This window comes from Dermacentor variabilis, chromosome 5 (assembly GCF_050947875.1).
Source record: "Dermacentor variabilis isolate Ectoservices chromosome 5, ASM5094787v1, whole genome shotgun sequence".
In the NCBI taxonomy this organism is placed as follows: domain Eukaryota; kingdom Metazoa; phylum Arthropoda; class Arachnida; order Ixodida; family Ixodidae; genus Dermacentor; species Dermacentor variabilis.
Window position 1 is genome coordinate 62,960,579 of NC_134572.1, and position 20,000 is coordinate 62,980,578.

The 20,000-nt window shown below is 46.3% G+C and overlaps 1 protein-coding gene across 2 annotated transcripts in view; it reads left to right on the forward strand.

The window, feature by feature from the left end:
* The window catches only part of pHCl-1 (pH-sensitive chloride channel 1), a 91,895-nt gene that overhangs the window by 23,541 nt on the left and 48,354 nt on the right, over positions 1–20,000 (forward strand). For both annotated transcript variants that reach the window (XM_075692591.1, XM_075692592.1), the window contains exon 2: positions 14,562–14,715. In XM_075692591.1, the coding sequence (XP_075548706.1) occupies positions 14,621–14,715 (95 nt within the window). In that variant the 5' untranslated portion in view covers positions 14,562–14,620. The remainder of the gene's footprint in view (positions 1–14,561; positions 14,716–20,000) is intronic.

Here is a 20,000-nt window from a genome sequence, read left to right on the forward strand (position 1 = left end):
ATTCGATCCACCCGAACAATAGGCGCGCGATGCATTCCGGTCAAGCAGCTTCGGTGTGGGATTGGACATGTGCCATGTTCTATTCTCGCGTCAAAGCGCGCCGAACGCCGCCGATCACGCTGACTGCGCCCGACTGTACGAGTGTCTACATTTTTCGCCGGCGTAGCCCAACTACGCCGCGTGGGTCGCGCGTCCGTGCCTGTACGCTAGAGTTTGATTTCACACACGCTGAGACACCGCTCCACGTTATGGCTTCGTCAAGGCCGGCGCCTGAGTAGAGGCCAGCGCGGCCGGGGCGCCGCTTTCGACGACACAGAGGGGCACTCAGACGTGCTTGTCCGACCCGGTTCTCCTTCTTCCTGAACCACGGGGAGTCTCTATGCGCACGCCACAGGCCGCTGCTACGCGCGCTCCTGACTTTCGCCGAGGCCGTCGGCCTTGCCGACCGCCTCTAACTACGTCGCCTTTCCGCGACATGCTGCTGCCTCTGATGCCCTCCCACATGCTCTACTTTCATTCCCCCCTCCCTCTTGTGCAGCGTGGTTGAGGTGTCCTCTACTGAGAGACAGTTACTGCGCTGTACCCAAACTTTTCACCTCCCTCCTTAAAAATCTCCTCAACCAGTGAGAGGCAGGGCGCGCGCAGAGAGGCACCGTGCCTGGGATGATGAAGATTTGCTGCCATCTCCTTTGAAACAGACGCCTTGACAAATATACACCTATACTGTTTGATCTACGGCATGCTATACATGCTTTTCAGTCCATCATTTTGCCTACATCTCCTTAATCCTATTTCTCTGCTCGAAAACTTCTTTATCTACCTTTTTACCATTAACACTACAAGATAGACAAAGAGAGTTTGAAGAAGAAAAAAAAACGTATTGCCTATGCCTTTAACGGACCCGGTCCTATCAATCTCTTTCCTGCTTATTTTCTACCAATACTCCAGTCGTCTCTTGCTTATCTGGACTTCTGACCGGTTACTGCTTCCATCCACTTTCCTCGGTTTCCGTTTTCCATCCACTGCCTCGGTATTTTTGCTACAGTGGACACATGCCCCATCCTGTTGCGAGTATTTATTTGCTCCGGTAAGCTTTTGTTCGAAGGCAACCAGCTCAAGCCCCAGATAGCAAGGCAATGCCCCCCTGGCCTTGTGGCGATTTTCCCTTCTAATTTTTTTCTTGCCATTTTTGTAAATCTCCACGGTCATTTTTGTTTCCGTCCTGTCTACCCAATTTACTGCTTTTGTTTCTCTCACTTCCTTTTTGATGACTTCTGGTTGTCTATTTACACGGCCAATTATCCTGTACTAGGTTTCCAGCTTTCTTGACCTATCCCTTCCTTCTTTGTCAACGCACTCTTTGTCCATGCTTTGCCCACTAGGTTTCTGATTTTTCGTGTCACTCTGCTTTCACTGCATTGATTTAGACACGGCTGAGCTCACGTATATCCTCGTTGTTTTTTTTTCTGATAGAAGAAAGTGATTCTGATGCTCGACTCCGTGCATCGAACAAGTGAGTTCAACAAACCCGCCGCGGTGGCTTCTGCTTTACTATGTAAATAACGCAAAATAGTCTTTATTTTCGTCTTGCGTAACGTGTAACCTCATGTTTGTGTTTTCGCACGGCATAAGTAACAAGTTTCGTGTGATGCAATGTTTGTGTTCGGCATGGCATGTCGCCTAGCTCTCAGCAGTGTTTGAGCGCGAAGCGCTCGTCGAAACTTTTTTTCACTACGTTTGGCGCGTGCCTCGCGCGACCGATATAGTGCCTGTGCAACCCAGATATCACAGATTCTTTTTTACCGCTGGCATTTGAATATTTCTTCCAGCTCCCAATGTCGCGCGGTGTTCTATAAACCTCCCGTCCTACAACTCTCCATCTTATCGCTGGCGTTTTCTCCTCGAGGGCGCGAAAAAAACGTCGCGCTTGATTTCCCCGGGTGACGCGTTGGCTCCGCTACGAGATCGACTTATCTAATTACGCGAGCTAATTTGTTTGCCCGCGACGAGCGACGCGCGAGAGCGAAGGCCCGAGCAAATAGAATCGAGCCGTTACTCTGATCTCGACGGCAAAGCACTGAAACAGTTAATCGCGAAACTGACGCTGCTGTCCCAACTGCAATCCCAGGAGGGGAGCTCGCGTTTTAGCGGTGCAGCGAGGGCTGGTCTTGTCTGTCGTGGAATATTCGAGCCGCGTTTCTTCATTTTGCAGCTGCACATCCGCCGTGGTGACGTAGTTGCTATGGCGTTGAGCAAGTAAGTCCGAGGGCGCGGGATCGAATCCCTGCCTCGGCGGCCGCATTTCGCTGAGGGTGCAATGCAAAAACACCCATCTATCGTGCATTGGGTGCATGGTGAAGAACCACAGGTGGTCGTAATGAATTTAGAGCCTCTCACTGCGGCGTGCGCCATAATCAAATTGTGGTTTTGGCACGTAAAACTACCCGAATTCAATTTAAACTTTTGCTGCTGCATGTTTATGTTGAAATGGATTCTAAGCCCTTGGACCAGCACTTTAATAATATTGATCCATTGGCAGTGTTCACAAAGTACTAATTTCTGTACTTCTGCGTTTAGCTTTCTCTAGATATGCCGTTTAAAACAAATAGTTTGAACGACACTGTGATGTACTAAGAACAGGGGCTGCTCTTCGACCATTCCTGTATCTGGAGTTAATGGAAATAAAATAATTTTCGTAGAATGCTCTGGAATACTTCTCGATGCTCGAATGTTAATGCCGCTCCGTGTTCATTGTAGCTTTTTAAATGTAGCTATGGCCGTGAACAAAGGCACCGAGATTTTCACAATATATTTCGTATACACCACTTGCTCTTTAAATAAGTTATATTTATTTAACAATTAAACATATATTAACATTCTTCTTACTAACGTGGCAAGACAAAAAAATTGGGCAAGACACATCTCTGATGCCTTAGCATGTAGGCATCTTTGCGTTGAAGATGGAGGTGTTGAAGTACAACACATGGTAGTTATAATGTGCGGGTATCTTGATTTACAGATTACGACGTGTCCATGGTTTCCGATCATTTGTATTGTTCTTTTTCCGCATCTGCCTGTATTGTTGTTTTTTCCGCATATGCCATTCACAACTATGAGAAATGGTTTTATGCAGCCAATTTTATATACTTCTTATGACGTCGATTGCTTCTTTCTTTTTGGTGCTGCCGAGAGACCCCGTGCTGACGATTTCCGCGCCGTTAAATCGCTTACTATTGTGCGCAAGCGCTTAGATCACGTGCGTCAGCTAAGAACACATGTAGCGCACAACCTTTAGTCAAACACCATAGTCGACCTGGGCTGATTCAGATATTTATTATATTTAAATGTGCAAAAAGGGTGCGGGACTTGTGGTTCAAATTGGGCACTACGTAAGCCTATGCAAAACTTTATGCCATCGTTGTGCACTTACGCAGTCGATAGAGGTTAGAAGAAAAAAATGTACACCAATGTTCCAGGATTTATGCCAAGAAAGCCTTGTACTGAAATTTTAATGCCTTGCACTTCACAGATTTTGATTTCACATGCTTTCAAACAAGGTTATGTGCATTTGCAACGGCTCAAGCAGGAAAGCAAGCAAGAACTTTAGCCGCGTAACGAACTCGAACCAAACCGGGTAAAGGTTTTGTCCTGCTAGCCGAATATGCGTTTCCTGGATGCAAGCGATTTTAAAGCGTTCCTTTGTTCCTTGGGCGCGTGTGTGCAACGGCCCTGCGTGTTCAGGAATTCTTGCGGATCGGTAACCCACCGCATGCGAATAAAGTCGTGTTCTGAGCATGCGCAGTAAGCCGTTCGCAGCTCTTCTGAGCAGATGAGCGAGTTGCGTGTGTGTCTACTATTCCGGCAACGGTGGTGTTACCCTAAGCAGAAAAGGAATAGCTTCGTAGTCGTCATCGCCGAAGAAAGCGTTGCGAAAGAAGTGCCTCGGTATTTTATCGACCGTGTATAAAAGGAGCAGCTTTCCTTATTGCCCTTCTTCCCAAGACGAGCTGGTCCCTAGCCCGCAGCAAGAGGAGTAAATACCACTAAATTGCGGTCATTCGTCGTTGCGCAAATGGGTATAATGGGAATACGTTAACAATAAAATTAGTGTAAGGCCGCCGACCGAGCGATGGGCCAACACTGACTGGCTTGAAAACTCGGTCGTGCTGCACGAAAGACAATTTGCCCCGCACGCGATCTTCAAAGCAATAATCAGCAGGGAAGAGGCAGGTTTTCGGCACGTTCTGTGACAAGCGCAACAGATATTAACTTACAGAGGAGTAACAAGCAAGTTGGCTACCTGTGCTGGCAGTAGTGTAACCTATAGCGAGTGGAGGGAGAATCCTCAGGCTGTTTCGCCACGTCACATGAAAACTCTTATACAGAGGTTCGATTGTTCATTTCCGAATGCAATTGTAGCCACGGAGACACGCACAAACACTATCAGAAGGTGGTCCCGATCTCGGATATTTTTCATCATCACAGTAGTTAAGGGTTATTAGAAGATTTTTCTACGACTTCGTGCGAGGATTCGTTGAGAAATAAATTTTGAGTTAGTGCTCCTGGTTAATTTTCTTTGACTGCTTTACTTCTTTATTTTTTTATTTTCTTTATTTTCTTTTGTTTGTCCTGGCAACTTTTCTTAAAAGCAGTCTAGCTGTCCTTTTTATTTTTGTTCTTCGAGAAATTGTTCGTGTTAGCTTGATATCTTGAGCTTGTGAATTAAACACAAAGATAGTTCATTTGTTGATACTAAGTTAGTCACGTTACTTAGCCTCATATACTGCTCGCTGACGGACGCATTGATGCCAGATTGCTTATTACGGAGTAAAAACTTGGGGAAGTTCTGCTTCAACACTCAGACATTATCAAGAGTGGGCACACAGCTCACTAGAGTGAAAATAAAAATGCCTATGCGGCCATGTGTAACTTTCACCGAATCCCATGCGGACGGCGTCGGTAAATATTAAATGAACATGATTATGATATCTATAGGCATCCCCTTCGATACGAAGTGGTGACAAAGGCCTAGCCTGCTTGAGCTAATCAGGTATTATATACATCCATTGTAGTCTCCTGATTTGCCCATCTCGCCTTGATCTTCCCTCTATTCATTAAAATATCCCCTATATTACACAATTACCTATAGTTGTAACGACTCCGGCTCTATCAATTTCTTGTTGTTGTTGTTGTTGTTGTTGTTGTTGTTGTTGTTGTTGTTGTTGTTGTTGTTGTTGTTGTTGTTGTTGTTGTTGTTGTTGTTGTTGTTGTTGTTGTTGTTGTTGTTGTTGTTGTTGTTGTTGTTGTTGTTGTTGTTTTGCCACCAATACTCTAAACGTCTGTTTCTTATCATGACTGCCGACTAGGTAATGATTCCAGCTGCTTTGAATACCAGCACTTCCGCAAAGTGGACGTTCCGTATACGGTTCTCGTTTGGGGAATACCTTGGCGATCTATTACGATGTCGTGTCGGATCATTTGCTGCAGCAGGCACATCCATCATTCTGTTGTGAACAGTTGTTCCGGTATGTTTTTGTTTTCGGGCAGCAAGTGCGGGATTCTTACCGTACGTCACGGCCCTTTATATTATCGTATAGATTGTCTCTCTTGATCTTTTCGATGCCGTATTTGTAGTTCTTCGTGGACGCTTTGTTTTCATCCTTTTTCATCCAATTTGCCGTCTCTGTTTCTACCGCTTTCTTTTTTGATGACTCTAGGTTGTCTGTATACAACTTCAGTTAACCTTTATATTGAAACAGCTGCAGCGCCATCTGAAGTGGGACTGGTTTGCATTGTGCCATCTGTATTGAGCACATTGCGATTAGGCTGTAGTGGCAGCACGTCGTGAGCTTGTGTCGCGTGGTAACGACGAGAAAGATAAGCCGTTCCATAGGGCTCTCAGCATTAGCGAACCAATCTTCACCTATGCTAGCCACGTCAGTTGCCGTGGCGCTCTGCAATAAGCACACCCGCAGTCGCCGCGCTGGCGATCTTGACAGTTCGTATAAACTTATAGTATCGCGTGTACAGTCAATCAGTTAACATACCTTATTAAGGTCCTAAGGAACTACTAAGCTGTAGTTGCGGGCCGCTCCCACGTTGGGGCCGGAAGACCATGGTCCTCCACCCGTTCGCGGGCCCTTTGGACAGCCCTTAGTTAGTCCTGGGGATCGCCGCTTTTAAGGGCCTCTTCCCAGTCCTCTTGTTTATTAAAAGATGCGTTTTGTAACACAAATTATTGCCAGAGCCTGTGTGCTAACAAGCAATACTCTTCATTGCACTTGGGGCAGTGTGGGTCGATGTCCGGAGCAAAGCGGCTAAACTTTCCTCTCGAAGGGAAATATCCCGTTTGTAACATTCTCAATGTGGAAGATTGAGGTCTAGTTAGCTGTGGGTGTGGCAGCGGGAATTCTGCGCCCAAGCTGGTAGTGTTTAACTATTTAATTAAAAGCGAGTAGAGGATCAGATTTTTGCTCACAATCCCGACTGCTTAGCGCATCAGGACCATTGCGGAATGTTAGACCTCGCGCCTGGTCATGAACTAGCTCATTCGGGTTGGGTTTGCTGGGATGTACATTGGTTCCCATGTGCGCCGGGAACCATGCGATAGTGTGAACAGCATCAGGCGGTCTTTGCTTGATAATAGCCGTCGCCTCTTTCAAGATCGCGTGTACAGCCCCATTTTTACAGTCAAGGACAAAAGCTTGTGGACTACTGATGCAGAAAAGAAACGGCTTATTCACAGTCTAAACATGTATTCTGGAATTGAGAAGTATGACCGTGAATGCTTATAAAATACAAGTACTATCGTGCACCTCCTCATATATGACAGTGCTAGAATTGCACGACGTAATTCAGTGAATTATTTTATTGCGATAGCACTTATAGGGACGCTGGAGGCGCGATCGCGCCGTCGGGGCCACCGCCGCCAAGCTGTTATGGTCAAGGGTGCATAAGCGGCCTGAGCGTTGATGCTTAGAATGTGCTCAGAGACACGAGATATGGGCACCGGGTATCGCTGTAAAAGCGAGGGCGGCGTTCTGGCTTCCGCAGCTGGCAAGAGTGCTGCACGTACGAACACTATAGTGTTCGTGGTCTGCAGCTGTGTGCCTACCATTGATACCGCACCATGGTATGCACATAGCGGTACAGCAGCGTAGTATATGCACGTGTCTCTGGGGGCAGTAAATTTGAAACTATGGACGTTTTTTTCCCCTCCAGTGCATCTCCCGCACTACCGAAGCGGGTCATCGGCAGCGCTGCTGGCAGCGCTCTGCTTCAGGGGTGTACAATAGCGCGATTAAAAGACGGGACAAAAGAAGACACACAGGGACATACACAGCGCTTCTATTGTTTTCTTTTGTCGCGTCTTTTAATTGCGCTACCGTACACCCCTTCAAGATGCATTACCAACAAGCCCACATTGCAACCCTCGTGAACTTCTTCGTCAGGCCACAGTTGTGAGATGCCTGGTAGCGTCCTAGAATCTGCTACAGCAGCGCAGATGCATTACCCGCTGTATCGCGCCTACATGTCGCCAGGCGTATATTATAACACCGTCTAATGAGCTTGAGCACACCGCTAAACGATGATATCGCTGTAAATGCTTACCCCTTCGGGTGAAACTGCGAATTTTTTCTGTTGGTACAAGTGAAATTGGGCCGAATTCACGAAGCTTTTACATCGCAAGTGCTCTTTGCCATTGGACCACCGCTTTCGCTGGTGATATGCCCATCATCAATATTTGCTTAAGCTTTTTTTTCTACGAGCAATCCTAACTTAAGAGCTTACTGAGCATATGGGCCCTCTGATTCACGATCTCCCATCCTCCTACAGTCGGCCAAAAATAAACCTAGTACATTTGATTCATTGTATATTTATGGAGCCAGTAGCACGGTTCAGGACTTGCTTTTAGTTGCTGTGGTCTTAAAGTTATTATTAGCTGCCAAAGTCCTACGTGGAGACGCAGGCTCTCCGAGTTAGAGCATACCTCACAATAGCTTTATTTTTTCAACCTAACACGTGTGTATATGAGCACGTTTGTGTGAAAGGCTCTGTACTTTCCGTTACGAAGCAACTTTTTCAGTCAATCCCTCTGAACCGCAATTGCAACAGACGCTTTACAAATAACAGTGGTCGAACAAAGAATGTCGCTGGAGCCATGCTTCAACAAGCAGACTTATCTTCGTCGCGGAAGCAACTGCTTTCATGACGCAGTTCGGTCTCTTATGTGCAGTCCTAATATGCAGTACCTTGCAGATAACGTGCAGAGGCTTCAGTGCATAACAGGCACCGAGGCAAGGATGTGTCATAGCGAATAGTTCCAGTTTGTCCATGCTTTAGTAGTTCCTATCTTCCCCAATTACAGGATCTGCATGCATTGTAAAACCAGCACAAGTCTCCTATCAGCTTCAAGAATAGTGCAGAACTTTGAGTTCCAAGGAGGAAATTTCGGCATCTCACCATCAATTCCCACCCTGACTTCCCTTTCTATGCCCTTTCTTTTTCACGCCGGCGCTTTAAAGGAGACTATGAGCCACAATCATGCTGGGGTTTCACAGTGAACTGGGTGCGCTACCGACCCGACATTTGTTACGCGACTGCGTGACACTTTTTGTAGAAATGCAGAGATTGCAAGAGAGCGACAATGCATTCCTCCGTCGCTGTCAAACGTAGAAACCTCGACAACGCTCTGGGAATGTTAGATGCCAGTTCAGCTGGAATGATGGTTCATACTACATACTTCATACAGTACGGTAGAAACTTGACCCAGTTGGTGTAGCATAGTTCAAATTCAGGCAGAGAAGCTCTGTGTACTAATTTGGTATTTCTTGTTATATAATTTTAGTTTTGTATTTTTAGTTAATGTCTGCTCGTCGGTGACCGGCAATAAAAAAATTCACCGATGATTAGACACTACCTAAGGCGAAATTTGGGTGCAGCTCTATACGTGTTTTCATTTCGCGATATATTGGCTGGCGCGGACTATCCGTCTCGTGCAGCACGTTGCAGACGGAGCAAAGTGTGGTGCGACTGCCTCGATAATCTGGAGATTGCGAGAGGCAGCGCGTGGGTTACGCGTGGGCGCGATTCACAGCAGCCGCCGCAGACAGACCTCCGCTCATGCAGCGCTTTGTTTCCATTTACGGTATCGGTTGACGAGCTCGCCGGGTGAGACGACGGCGTACTACTCTGGTGCCATATCTCGCAGCGGTCGTCACCTTAGAGCCCGTCTGGTGCGAGCCTTAAGGTGACACGCGCGGCACTACGCTTTTCTTCTCACGCTTTCGCCATGCCCTCCTCCTCCGTTTTGCTCCTCGCGCTCCCTTCGCTATCGCAGTCTTTCAACGTCCGCTGCACTCCGCTTTCGCTTTTATCCTTCGCTGTGCTCGTTTACGCCGACGTCTACGCTCAACGCTGGAATGGGCACTTAAGAGCTGCCCTTTAAAAAAAATGAACAAGACACATACGTGCCCCTGTGCTTTAGGGTGACGACCAAAGCGTGCCTTGCATACATGATGCCTCGCAAACCAAACTTACGGATCCTGCCCACAAGAAAACGCATTCTAAGTGACTATCGGAGAACTTCTATACTCGAGGCTATTGTCTAAGCATCTCAGTTTGTTTTGCTACTCAGGACGCACTCTAGACAATCATACAAATGCTTTGGCACGTGGAAATATACTCAAGTTGACGAAAAACTGCACGAAGGGCGAAGCTCGTACATAGGCAAGCGTTGAGCGCGGAGCACCTCGATGCATCGTGAGCATTATTATGAGAGGATAAGGCTACGCGAACGGCGAAACTGAAAGACGCGCACTGCATGGTCAATACTAGTGCCCGGATGTGCTCTCATGCGGGAATTCACGAACGATTGGTTCGGGGTTGTATGCAAGTTTGGGTGTATATAGGAGTCATGGCTCACTTAACTCTGCGACTACGCTGGGTTTCGAGAGAGCACTCTCAAGCTTACGCTCATGGTTATTTTTGAGCACACAGCGCTGGTGCAGCGAGAAGAGAGAGGACATAGAAGCAGAAGGAAGCAGGCGTACATCTGTCGCCAAAAACTAGAATCTAGCGTTATTTTCCATGCATAACCTGCAAATAAAACACCGCTGTTGATAGCCTCACTGAGTGTTTTTATGTGTCGTTAGACGTATGCCAATAGAAATGTGTATTATTTTGGCGTCATGTTCCTTTTCGATGTATATTTTTTGTGGAACTGTATAGTTTGTGTACATAAATGCCATAGCTAAAGGCCGAACATGCTTACAAAAGGTTTCCCAATTAGGTGCAAGAGAAACTCGCGCAGTAGTTCAATTTGGCGACTTATAAAACACAGACAGGCACGTAGCATCACCGCAACCTCGGCATGGTCAATTCTCAGCTTTCACTAGAAAGCAGTACATATGTGTGCATGTTTTCGTTATTTGTTCTTCTTTCCTTTATGGGGGGGGGGGGGGGGGAGAGGGACAGGGTTGCGGTAACCAATGTAACCGTAGTCCAATATATGTTTAGTGACCTTGGTTCTTTTGATGTGGCGGAAGGGCGTGCGCATAAAAAGAAAGAACATACATGTTTTAGTGCTTGAACTTACAGGATCGGTAGAGGATGCTCACTATGAATCATACTCACACAAAAGCCGTCCACAAAGAAACATAGGCGATTAAGTTAACCTCATGGGTAGCATAAATGTTACCCCTCTAATAATTAATTAAATAATTAGTTAATTGTTTAATTTATTTTAAATACCTGCAGCACCAGAGGGCGTTACTGCAGGGAGAGAGGGGGGGGAAGGATACATAACTACATGGGACGCAGGCGCCTGGTTATCGCTGCAAACGTCACCATTTATTCTTCTATTTGGAGCTATGACATTGAATGCGCGGTCACCAAGTGTTCAACGTCGTCCGCTATAAGTTGATTACCACTAACTAAAACAAAACAGAATAATCATATCCTCATCCGCGATGGTTTTGCTGCGACGAACTCTGCTTTACAGCCGCATGTATTATAGGGCACTATCCATTCTCGCCTTATAGCAGGACGTTGTTCCTGCAAGATTACTGGGTAAACATTGGCTGACTCTGGTGATTAAAAGCGAACCATGTAAGCTTGTAACCATAATACTCTTTGAAGCTGTTCTTCGTGATGCGTGCCCTAATAACCACACGTTTTCTTTTCTTCTTCTTTTTTTTACTTGTACGTTTTCATCCTTTCACAGCTGCACGGATTTGTTCCAACATACTCGCAGTAACATTGTCCTTGTATTCTCCTTTCGTTCAAGAGCAAACTGTATTGGCACTGAATCAGCGGCTTGAAACGTCAGAGTGTTTCTTAAGCCAAGGAGGTACCTAAGGCACATGTCAGTGTTTGTCAGTGTAGACTGTTGTTTTTTAATAGTTTGAGATGCGGATTCCATCATCATCATTATCCTGGTTATGCCCACTGCAGAGCAAAGGCCTCTCCCATGCGTATCCAACTACCCCGATCGCGTACTAACTGTGGCCATGCTGTCCCTTCAAACTTCTTAATCCCATCCACCCACCTAACTTTCTGCCGCCCCCTACTACGCTTCCCTTCCCTTGGAATCCAGTCCGTTAATGATTTTCCCTTAATTTCCCTTAATGACCATCGGTCATCTTCCGTCCTCATTACATGTCCTGCCCATGCCCATTTCTTTTTCTTGATTTCACTAAGTTGTCATTAACTCAAGTTTGTTCCGTCACCCAATCTGCTATTTTCGTATCCCTTTATGTTACACCCATCATTCTTCTTTCCATAGCTCGTTGCGTAGTCCTCAATTTAAGTAGAACCCTACTCGTAAATTTTACAGTTCCAAGATAACTGCAAATTATGGCACGCCTCCGTACTGTAGAGTGACATATTCATGTAGATCTGTCGCTGTCGTTGGCCACACCTATATTAATAATAGTCTCCTTGTCAAGAGTGTGAAATGATAAGAAAGCCGAAGGGAACTATTTAATGCCTCTCGCTTAACTGTACGTGTAGCTCTGGCAAGAGAAAGCATGCAAATAACGGCTCCAAGTAAAGTGAGACTTCAAACATGCAGGCTCCATAACAAGATAGTTACAGTAATAAAAGTTTGCATGACCATCATGTTAGGTGAGTTGCTAGAGCACATCAGGCGACACGAGGAAGAAATTTGTTCATGTTCCCAGTGCGGCGTGCTCCCTTTTCTACTAGATTATTTTAGGTAATTACAATCTTAACGCAAACATAAGCTTAGCCTCCCCTTGGTTTTTGAATACCTTTTGTCCAGGCAACTATGCCTTGACGCGGACATGAAACTTCAGTCAATAGCGTATTTGTTGCCCACTCCCAAATGCACACTTGTTAGTTCCTGCCAAATACCCATTCGCCTCGTCTGCAACATGGTGCTTCGCTCATTCATTCGGAAATAAGCTCATTCTGCGTGATCTGTGCAAACATTCATATGGTCTTTATTAAGAAGGAGAAAGCAGTGCCTATAGCATTAACATTTTTTTCTCGCCCTGTGCATCTTTAACATATTTAGCGCAATGTACCAAGAAACACGATATGCCTATTGAGCTGAAATTATTTAGTTTTCATTTAGCGTTGCACTCGCCACTGAAGATCTGCCATTACTCACATTTATGTGTGTGCGTTTGTGTGTGTAGCCGTATTTACGGCACGTTCGTGTTAAATTTGTTTTGATATCTGTTTTTGCATTCACTTTTCTTGGGTTGAACGTGTATCTCACTTAAAGTTCTTTATTGCACTAATGTTTTCACAGTGTTCAAGATATGTAATTCTTAACAAATTGACAGTCCCACTTGAGCCGGATACATTTCTTTCTCTAAAAAATAAAAAATTTAGTGCCCTTATTGCGTTACATCAGTGTCAGGTTCACCGCTACTAAATGTAGGTAAGCGCTTCTCACATTCTTTCTGACACTTGATCTATGTCTTGGTCGAACAAGCACAAAGCCCCAAGCAGGTGCATCGCAAGGCCTCGAGAAGGTCAATAGCGGTCGCCTGACGGCTGGCCGGGCTCCAGCCTTTATTCTTGTCTACACTGCGCCCTGGTGACCAGCTCGTGATTGCTTCGACGCCGTAAATGGAGGCTTGCGACACTGCAATTAGCTGATTCAGAGAAGAACTTGGCGGGCCAAGTTTTCTCAAAGTCAAAGAACAAATTTTCCTGGCTTTCTATTCGTCCGAACATTTTGCAAGTGGCATTATTAGCAACCGCAACGCTTTCCCGAGAGCAATAAGTCTGCCACTGTTCTACGCTGAACTAAGTCCGGCTAGATTCCACAAGTAAACTGCCTCAATTACTCATCTGCGCACTTGTATGTACGGCGCCTGTTCGCCCACTCACTCACTCACTCACTCACTCACTCACTCACTCACTCACTCACTCACTCACTCACTCACTCACTCACTCACTCACTCACTCACTCACTCACTCACTCACTCACTCACTCACTCACTCACTCACTCACTCACTCACTCACTCACTCACTCACTAACTAACTAACTAACTAACTACCTAATTAACTAACTAACTAACCAACTAAATAAATAAAATCTTACCGATCAAAGGAGGTTTGAATAAATGAAGAAAACCTTCCAAAGCCCTTGGGCATAAAGTAACTAGCATATTATAAACGAGTGGTTCCTTCGTGCTGATTAGCTTGCGTCTTCCTTTGCAGTCTTCAACACCCTTGCTGGTTTAATGAAAACCAAGCGACACCACAACCCTTCCAGCACCCGGAAGCGCGATTGGTTGCTCGAACTATCCTCTACAGCGAACTTAGCCTTCAGTTTGCTGTCTTGCTTTATTCGGACGGCATTAGTGTCAGTAGTATGAGGTCTTTGCCTCCGTTTGAGGGGCGCAAATCCTGGAAAAACAGTCAATTTCTAAGTCGTTCCTGCTTTGAGCGGGTGATTCAGGCATTTTCTTGGATGCACAAGGCATTTTCTAGAGGCACGTGCTAGTTTCGAATTTTGATAACGAATCCATGCAATAAAATATGATAAGCATGCCCGCGCTGGTGCAATACAGAGCACACCTGAATGAATCGACATGGTACCCTATCCCACTTATTTACTGGCATTTGCCTGGAGCACCCTTTCCGATCTCACACAGCAAACATGATCGTACTTTACTAACATCGTTCCTCACAGTTTTTAAGTAATTACATTTCTTCTTTTACTTATACGTGTTCGCGTAGCTACCAAAAAAAAAGCCTCTATGTTTTGGACGCACCCGCTACTGCCAGACTGCAAGGCAGAATTTCCGCCTATTTACCAGGCTTCATAAAACCGCAAGTTTTTCGCAGATTTCACGTACCACAAAGATTTTGACGACAGTTTGCGTAACTTAAACTACTGACGCTGACAGTGGGTGCCTCCAAGTCGTCGAAATCTCTCGTTGGAGAACGCTTCGACGTGTTCGTGCGCCTTTCTGAGTATGCTCGCTCGCGGGGTGGCTCCGAATGCCGGCCTTGTCACAATCCCAGTTGATGCAAAAAGCAAGCGACTCTTCGAGTGACGGTGTTTCCCTGGCCGCAGGCCAGCTCGGCCGGCATGCTGTGACGGCTGCGCGAGACCCCCTCCTCGGCGGCGGCGTCATGCGGCTGCTACCGCTGCTGCTGCTGCCCGCGCTGCTGCTGCTGCTGCCGCCGGCGTCGCCCGTGGCAGCCTCGGCTGACTCGCACCTCATCAGGTAGTACAGTTGGGGAACCCCTCCCCCCCTCTCCCCTACTGTTCTCGTCTTCTCGAGTGCTCACTCCCTTCTCACCACTCGTCCCCTCTATGATTCCCCTACCCGTGTGCAGTGTGGTTTATGCGCCCTCTACTGAGAGACAGCTACTGCGATGCATCTACCGCACTCTCCAATCGCGCACCTTCGGGAATCTTTGTACACTACGGGGGCGAACCACAAGAAAGTGCGGCGTTCGAGCCAACGCTTTCGATGCGTTTTATTACTATCCTTCCTGCGTCCGAAGACGCCGGTCACGAATTAGGAACGCAGAATTTCAATTTGTTGGCATGTGCGCTGATAATTAACAGCGCGTTCTTGCCTTGTTCGAAGCACCCAGCCCCGCGAAGTTAGTCTGTCAAACATACTAGGAGTGCAAATTCGGCAAGGTGTTAACGATCCACCTTCAAAAAGCACCGCTTATACGGATGGGACGAACAAAGAGCACATGACATATGCTGACTACCAACTGAGTTTGTACGTGTGTTACAACAGCTTATATTACCACAGCGAGACCACGTTACTCCTGCAACCCGCTATCCCTGTTGTAAGCGGTCCTGTTGAAAATGAATGTAATGTCACCAGCGCACACACGGCTGGACTATGTCAAAATAGAGGTGGTGAAATGTTATGATACCTGGAAGCTTATTTGCCGCGAGGAGCATGTGACGGTAATTCACACTGTGATTTAGAGGAGTACGGAAACTGTGTAGTTTTATGAGTGTTCGCAGTTAAATACTACGTTGTTACAACTGGACTGGCCCAAGCCTACTTGCAAAGTCATTCTAGGTAAGCCCTGTCATGTAAACGCGGCGAGAAAGTAAGAAAAGTAAATATCTTCTAAGATTTAATGCAGGGCTGTGCGATCACAAACATTATTTGTTTCATTTGAAGCAACCAAGAATTAAGGCTGGAATTTTAACTTTCGGTCTCCGCGACGCGGTTTCTAGACAGGGATGAACATTTCGTAGGAGCGAGAGAAATAAAAAAAGAAGTCGCTCGTGCTGTTGGCGACGGCGTTCGTTCTCTGACTCACTGCGGGCGTCGTTAGCACCGCAGCTACAGCGAGATCAATACGCAACCGGTGGGGCATTGGCCGCAGAGACATCTGCAGCAGCTGGCGATGCCGATGCTAAAAGCAACGCAAAAACCGTCTCTGCTGCTGCAGTAGAGTAGTTGCATCGCGAGCATAATTTTTAAAAAGGCGCCTCATTGGCGCGTGCTGCCGTGCTCGCGAATGCCTGGAGAGGTTGACAGGCACGAGGCGTGGCTAGGATAGCGGCGAAGGAAACTCGCGTGGAAAAGCAAAGAGCATGGCTTTCTCGTTGCAACCAAGTATAACTCACTTTCTACGGCATCCCTTCGAGTGTATTTTCGTTTGGTAGAATGTTCCTGTGTGATGTCTGAAAGCCACGCCTCCGGGACGACGTAATCGAGTAAACTTGGTCCAAGAGCCCTTCTCTAAGGCTCTCACGCTGTTACCAGACGGTAGTCCCCATCTGTAAAAGAAAGTCAGATGGCAGGGGAGGAGAACTAACCGAATGGCAGGAGCATTGACCTTTCGTGATAAACGAGACGTACACGCATGCCGGCCTAGCTTGCGCGGAGCACCGAAATATCCGGCGGATCTTGCCGCACGACAGTCCGCGGGGCGTCGGCTTCTATCGACGACGGCAACGAACAGATTGAGTTTGAAACGAGCCAATGCATGCAGTTGAATCTGAACCCGAGCAGCAGAAAGGGCCACAATTCAGTCGGAGCAAAATGCGGGCACTGTGACTGCACCTTCTGCGGCACAGCAGAGATGTTTGAAATTTAACATTGTGACGTCAGTTACAGCCAGATCGATAAAACAGACAATGGAGCCATCAAAAACATAGAGAAAATTATTATTTTTTTGTTAAATGAATATAGATATAACAAGGAGACGGAAAATTAACACGTGTGAGAACACAGTTTGCTGCAGGTAAGTGCCGAACCGACGTCTTCCGTAATACACGTGCGATGCTAGAGCTATTGCGGTAGTCATTCTCCTGTCCACTTTCTTGTTCATTTGTGTGCGCGTACAACATTAGCCCTGGGATTTTCAGCCTGTGCCACTGACGGCCATGGTGGCGGATGTGGAATATAATTCTAACTGCAGGTGTTACGCAGTACACGAGATTGGCACCACGGCAAGTGCTTCTCGAGCATCGTAAAAAAAGGATTATAGCGTGCGAAGTTGAATTATATTGTACTTGTACGTACCGGGTAATGTGCAAACGAACGAGTCGTGTATAGCGAACTTGATAACAGTGAACTAAACAGGATAACAGAGGAAGAAAACGAATCGGCATGAATAAGTGCATGAGACCGATTTGGCAGCTGCACAGCTGAGTAATTCACCTCACTTGTTTATGCTTTTTCGAAGTAAAAGGTTTAGACTATATTCAAGTGGCGCGGACATTTGTAATGTTCATTTGGTCAACTCTATTTTCGCGTTAAGCATTACAATTATCACGATGCTAAAGCTACGATAGTTAAGTAGGATGGCCACGGTGGTCGCATTTCGATGGGGGCGAAATGCGAAAACACCCGTGTAGTTAGATTTAGGTGCACGTTAAAGAACCCCAGGTGGTCTAAATTTCCGGAGTCTTCCACTGCGGCGTGCTTCATAATCAGAAGGTGGTTTTGGCACGTGAAACCCCATAATTTAATAGAGTAATAGTTAAGTAGGAGTTTTGATGGCACCATCGCCACCGTTGCCACTGACGACACAGAAGCCACGTATAGTAGTGACTGCATTTTATACAGCACTCGCAGTTCCTGATTTGTCTAATACGTATAAGATGCGACTTTCGGCTGCGGCCACTCGTGGATTCATGCGAAGTATTGACGTTACGAGTGAAGGAACTCGTACAGCACTGAAAATAGGCTCCGTTTGCTAGAGGTCACACACTTGCATGCGCTATTGCGTTACACTAACCACTCCGGCTTCCCGTCAAATACTGTTTGGAAAGAAAACTCTACGCGCACCGGTTATTCTGGTGTGCCCATAGACTAGCGTAACTAAGTTGTATTACGTATCAATTTTTGTATTCTATGAATCGACACTGGTGTTGCTGTAGTTGCCTGCCAACGCGACATCGAGGTCATGCACACCTTTGTTGAAGAAAAAAAAATACCCGTCCAACAATGCGCCAACGCCACGCAATGCATATTTGATGTAATTCTATCTAAGGTAGGTTAGGGGAAAGCTGTTGTCGGAAATCGTGTCGCTTAGCTACGAGCCTGGTCTGGAAAGGCGCCAAGCAGAAAAATAAAATGGTCGTATTTGTATCCACGTTTCCTGTGTTTTCATGTAGAGAGATGAGTTGGTTGTGCTTATTTAGAGAGAATTCTGCACAAGGTTAACATTACATTTGGTTTAGCACGCCCGTGCCTGCAGATGAACGTACCTGTATAGCCACGCTGGAGATGACTTGTAACAAATGATCGTGGATCTCAGCCGACGAAGTGTAAGAGTAGGTTTGAATAATAGGCAAAAAACAAATTTAACGTTCAATAGCCTGACTAGAGAGCGAACATTTGTTATCGGCGGTTAGCTTCTAGAATATGAGCAAGAGTAGGGGCCCTATAACGTAAAACTATTCCAATATGTTTCTATTCCAATCTCCTGACGTCAAATTTGCGTAACCACCCACGCAAGCACCGGGCGGTCACCCACAGGGTTGTCTGTACAGACCAATCAAACACTCTCCTCGTTCATAGGAGGTCACTTTTGTTTGATTGAAAAACGAATAACATGGCCAACACTGAGCGGCTTGTCGTATCCAATTGGCTGACAAGAGGCGAGGAGAACGCTCAAGTGGAGAGGGATCCGCTGGGGCACAGCCAGTGCACTGAAAATCGATAACCGGATGAAGAGGGTGGTGCCGGAGTCTGCGATTGGTCCGCTTTCTCTTACTTAGCTTGTGGTGGCTGGTCGAAAATCGCGGCGGCATGCAACGGAAGCTTAAGAATGACGCTAAAACTGACCCTCAGCAAAGAAGAGTTGGCCGAATGAGGTTGTAAACGTGCCGAAAGTGCTCGAAAACGTTACACGGCCACGCAGGAAGTTTTATTATACGCAAATACACCCATGCTCTCCGGCAGGTGCGAGTAGCCAGCGTCTCAGCGATCGGCGGCAGCCATCTTTTATTCCTTTCGGAACGGGGCAGCCAGCGGCTATTCCGAAGAAAATTCAGTTTTGTTCGGCATATTAATGCATCTTTATCGCGTACACGTCGCTTCGACGCGGTGAGTTAGTGCGGTTTTATGACGTCGCATGACAGGCAGGGGAAGTGGGTGCAGCCCGAAAACTTTTTACCAATAGAAGAGGGCTAATGGCGAAAAGGGGTTGAATCAGAAATAAATGTTTGTCTTTTTTCTGTCAAAGCATGCATAATCAGTGTGTACACATCATATCAGATGGGGAGCTATCGCGGTCTTCGTGACGTCGCGTGACAAACAGGTGAAGTGGGGCTGGTCGAAAAAAGTTTTTGACCGATCGTGGAGGGCTGATAGGAGAATTGGAATAGGAAAGTTTGGAATAATTTTACGTTATAGCGCTCTAGGTCTATCTAAGCCACACGGAACCCTTATCATCAGCGGAAACTTTTTGGAAGAGTAAAAGCTGGTTGAAGCGCAAGTAGTAGTCATTACGAAGTCGTGCTTGGCAGCTTACCAATATTCGTGAAAAAAAAGAAAAGTGTAAATCATTGCATTCTATTGCTGTTAACATGTGAGGAAGAAACTTGATGGTTGACAGGGGTGCTTGAAAAAAGTTAAGCACTGCACAACGGGCAATGGAACGAAATTGATAGGCAGAACGTTAAGAGACAGGAAGACAGCTTGTAGACTACAGAGCTAAGGAGTGTAGCCGATGTTCTAATTGACATAAACAGGAAGAAATGGAACTTGGTAGTTCGTGCATTGCATTCGACAGATAACCGCTTGTGTATTAGAGTTACAGAATGGATGCCAAGAGAAGTGCAGTTAAGAAGGATAGAGAATTAAGTGGTGGGATGAAATGAGGACATTTGTAGGCATAAGATGGGGTGCTTCGCTGGCACAAGACAAGGGTAATTGGAGATCGCTGGGAGAGGCCTTCGTCCTCTGTAGTGGGAATACAAAGGATGATGATGATGATAACGACAATGACGTGCAGAAGAATAACAGTAAACTTATAGCAACAAAACGTCTGGCAGAAACTATGTAGTTGAATGACT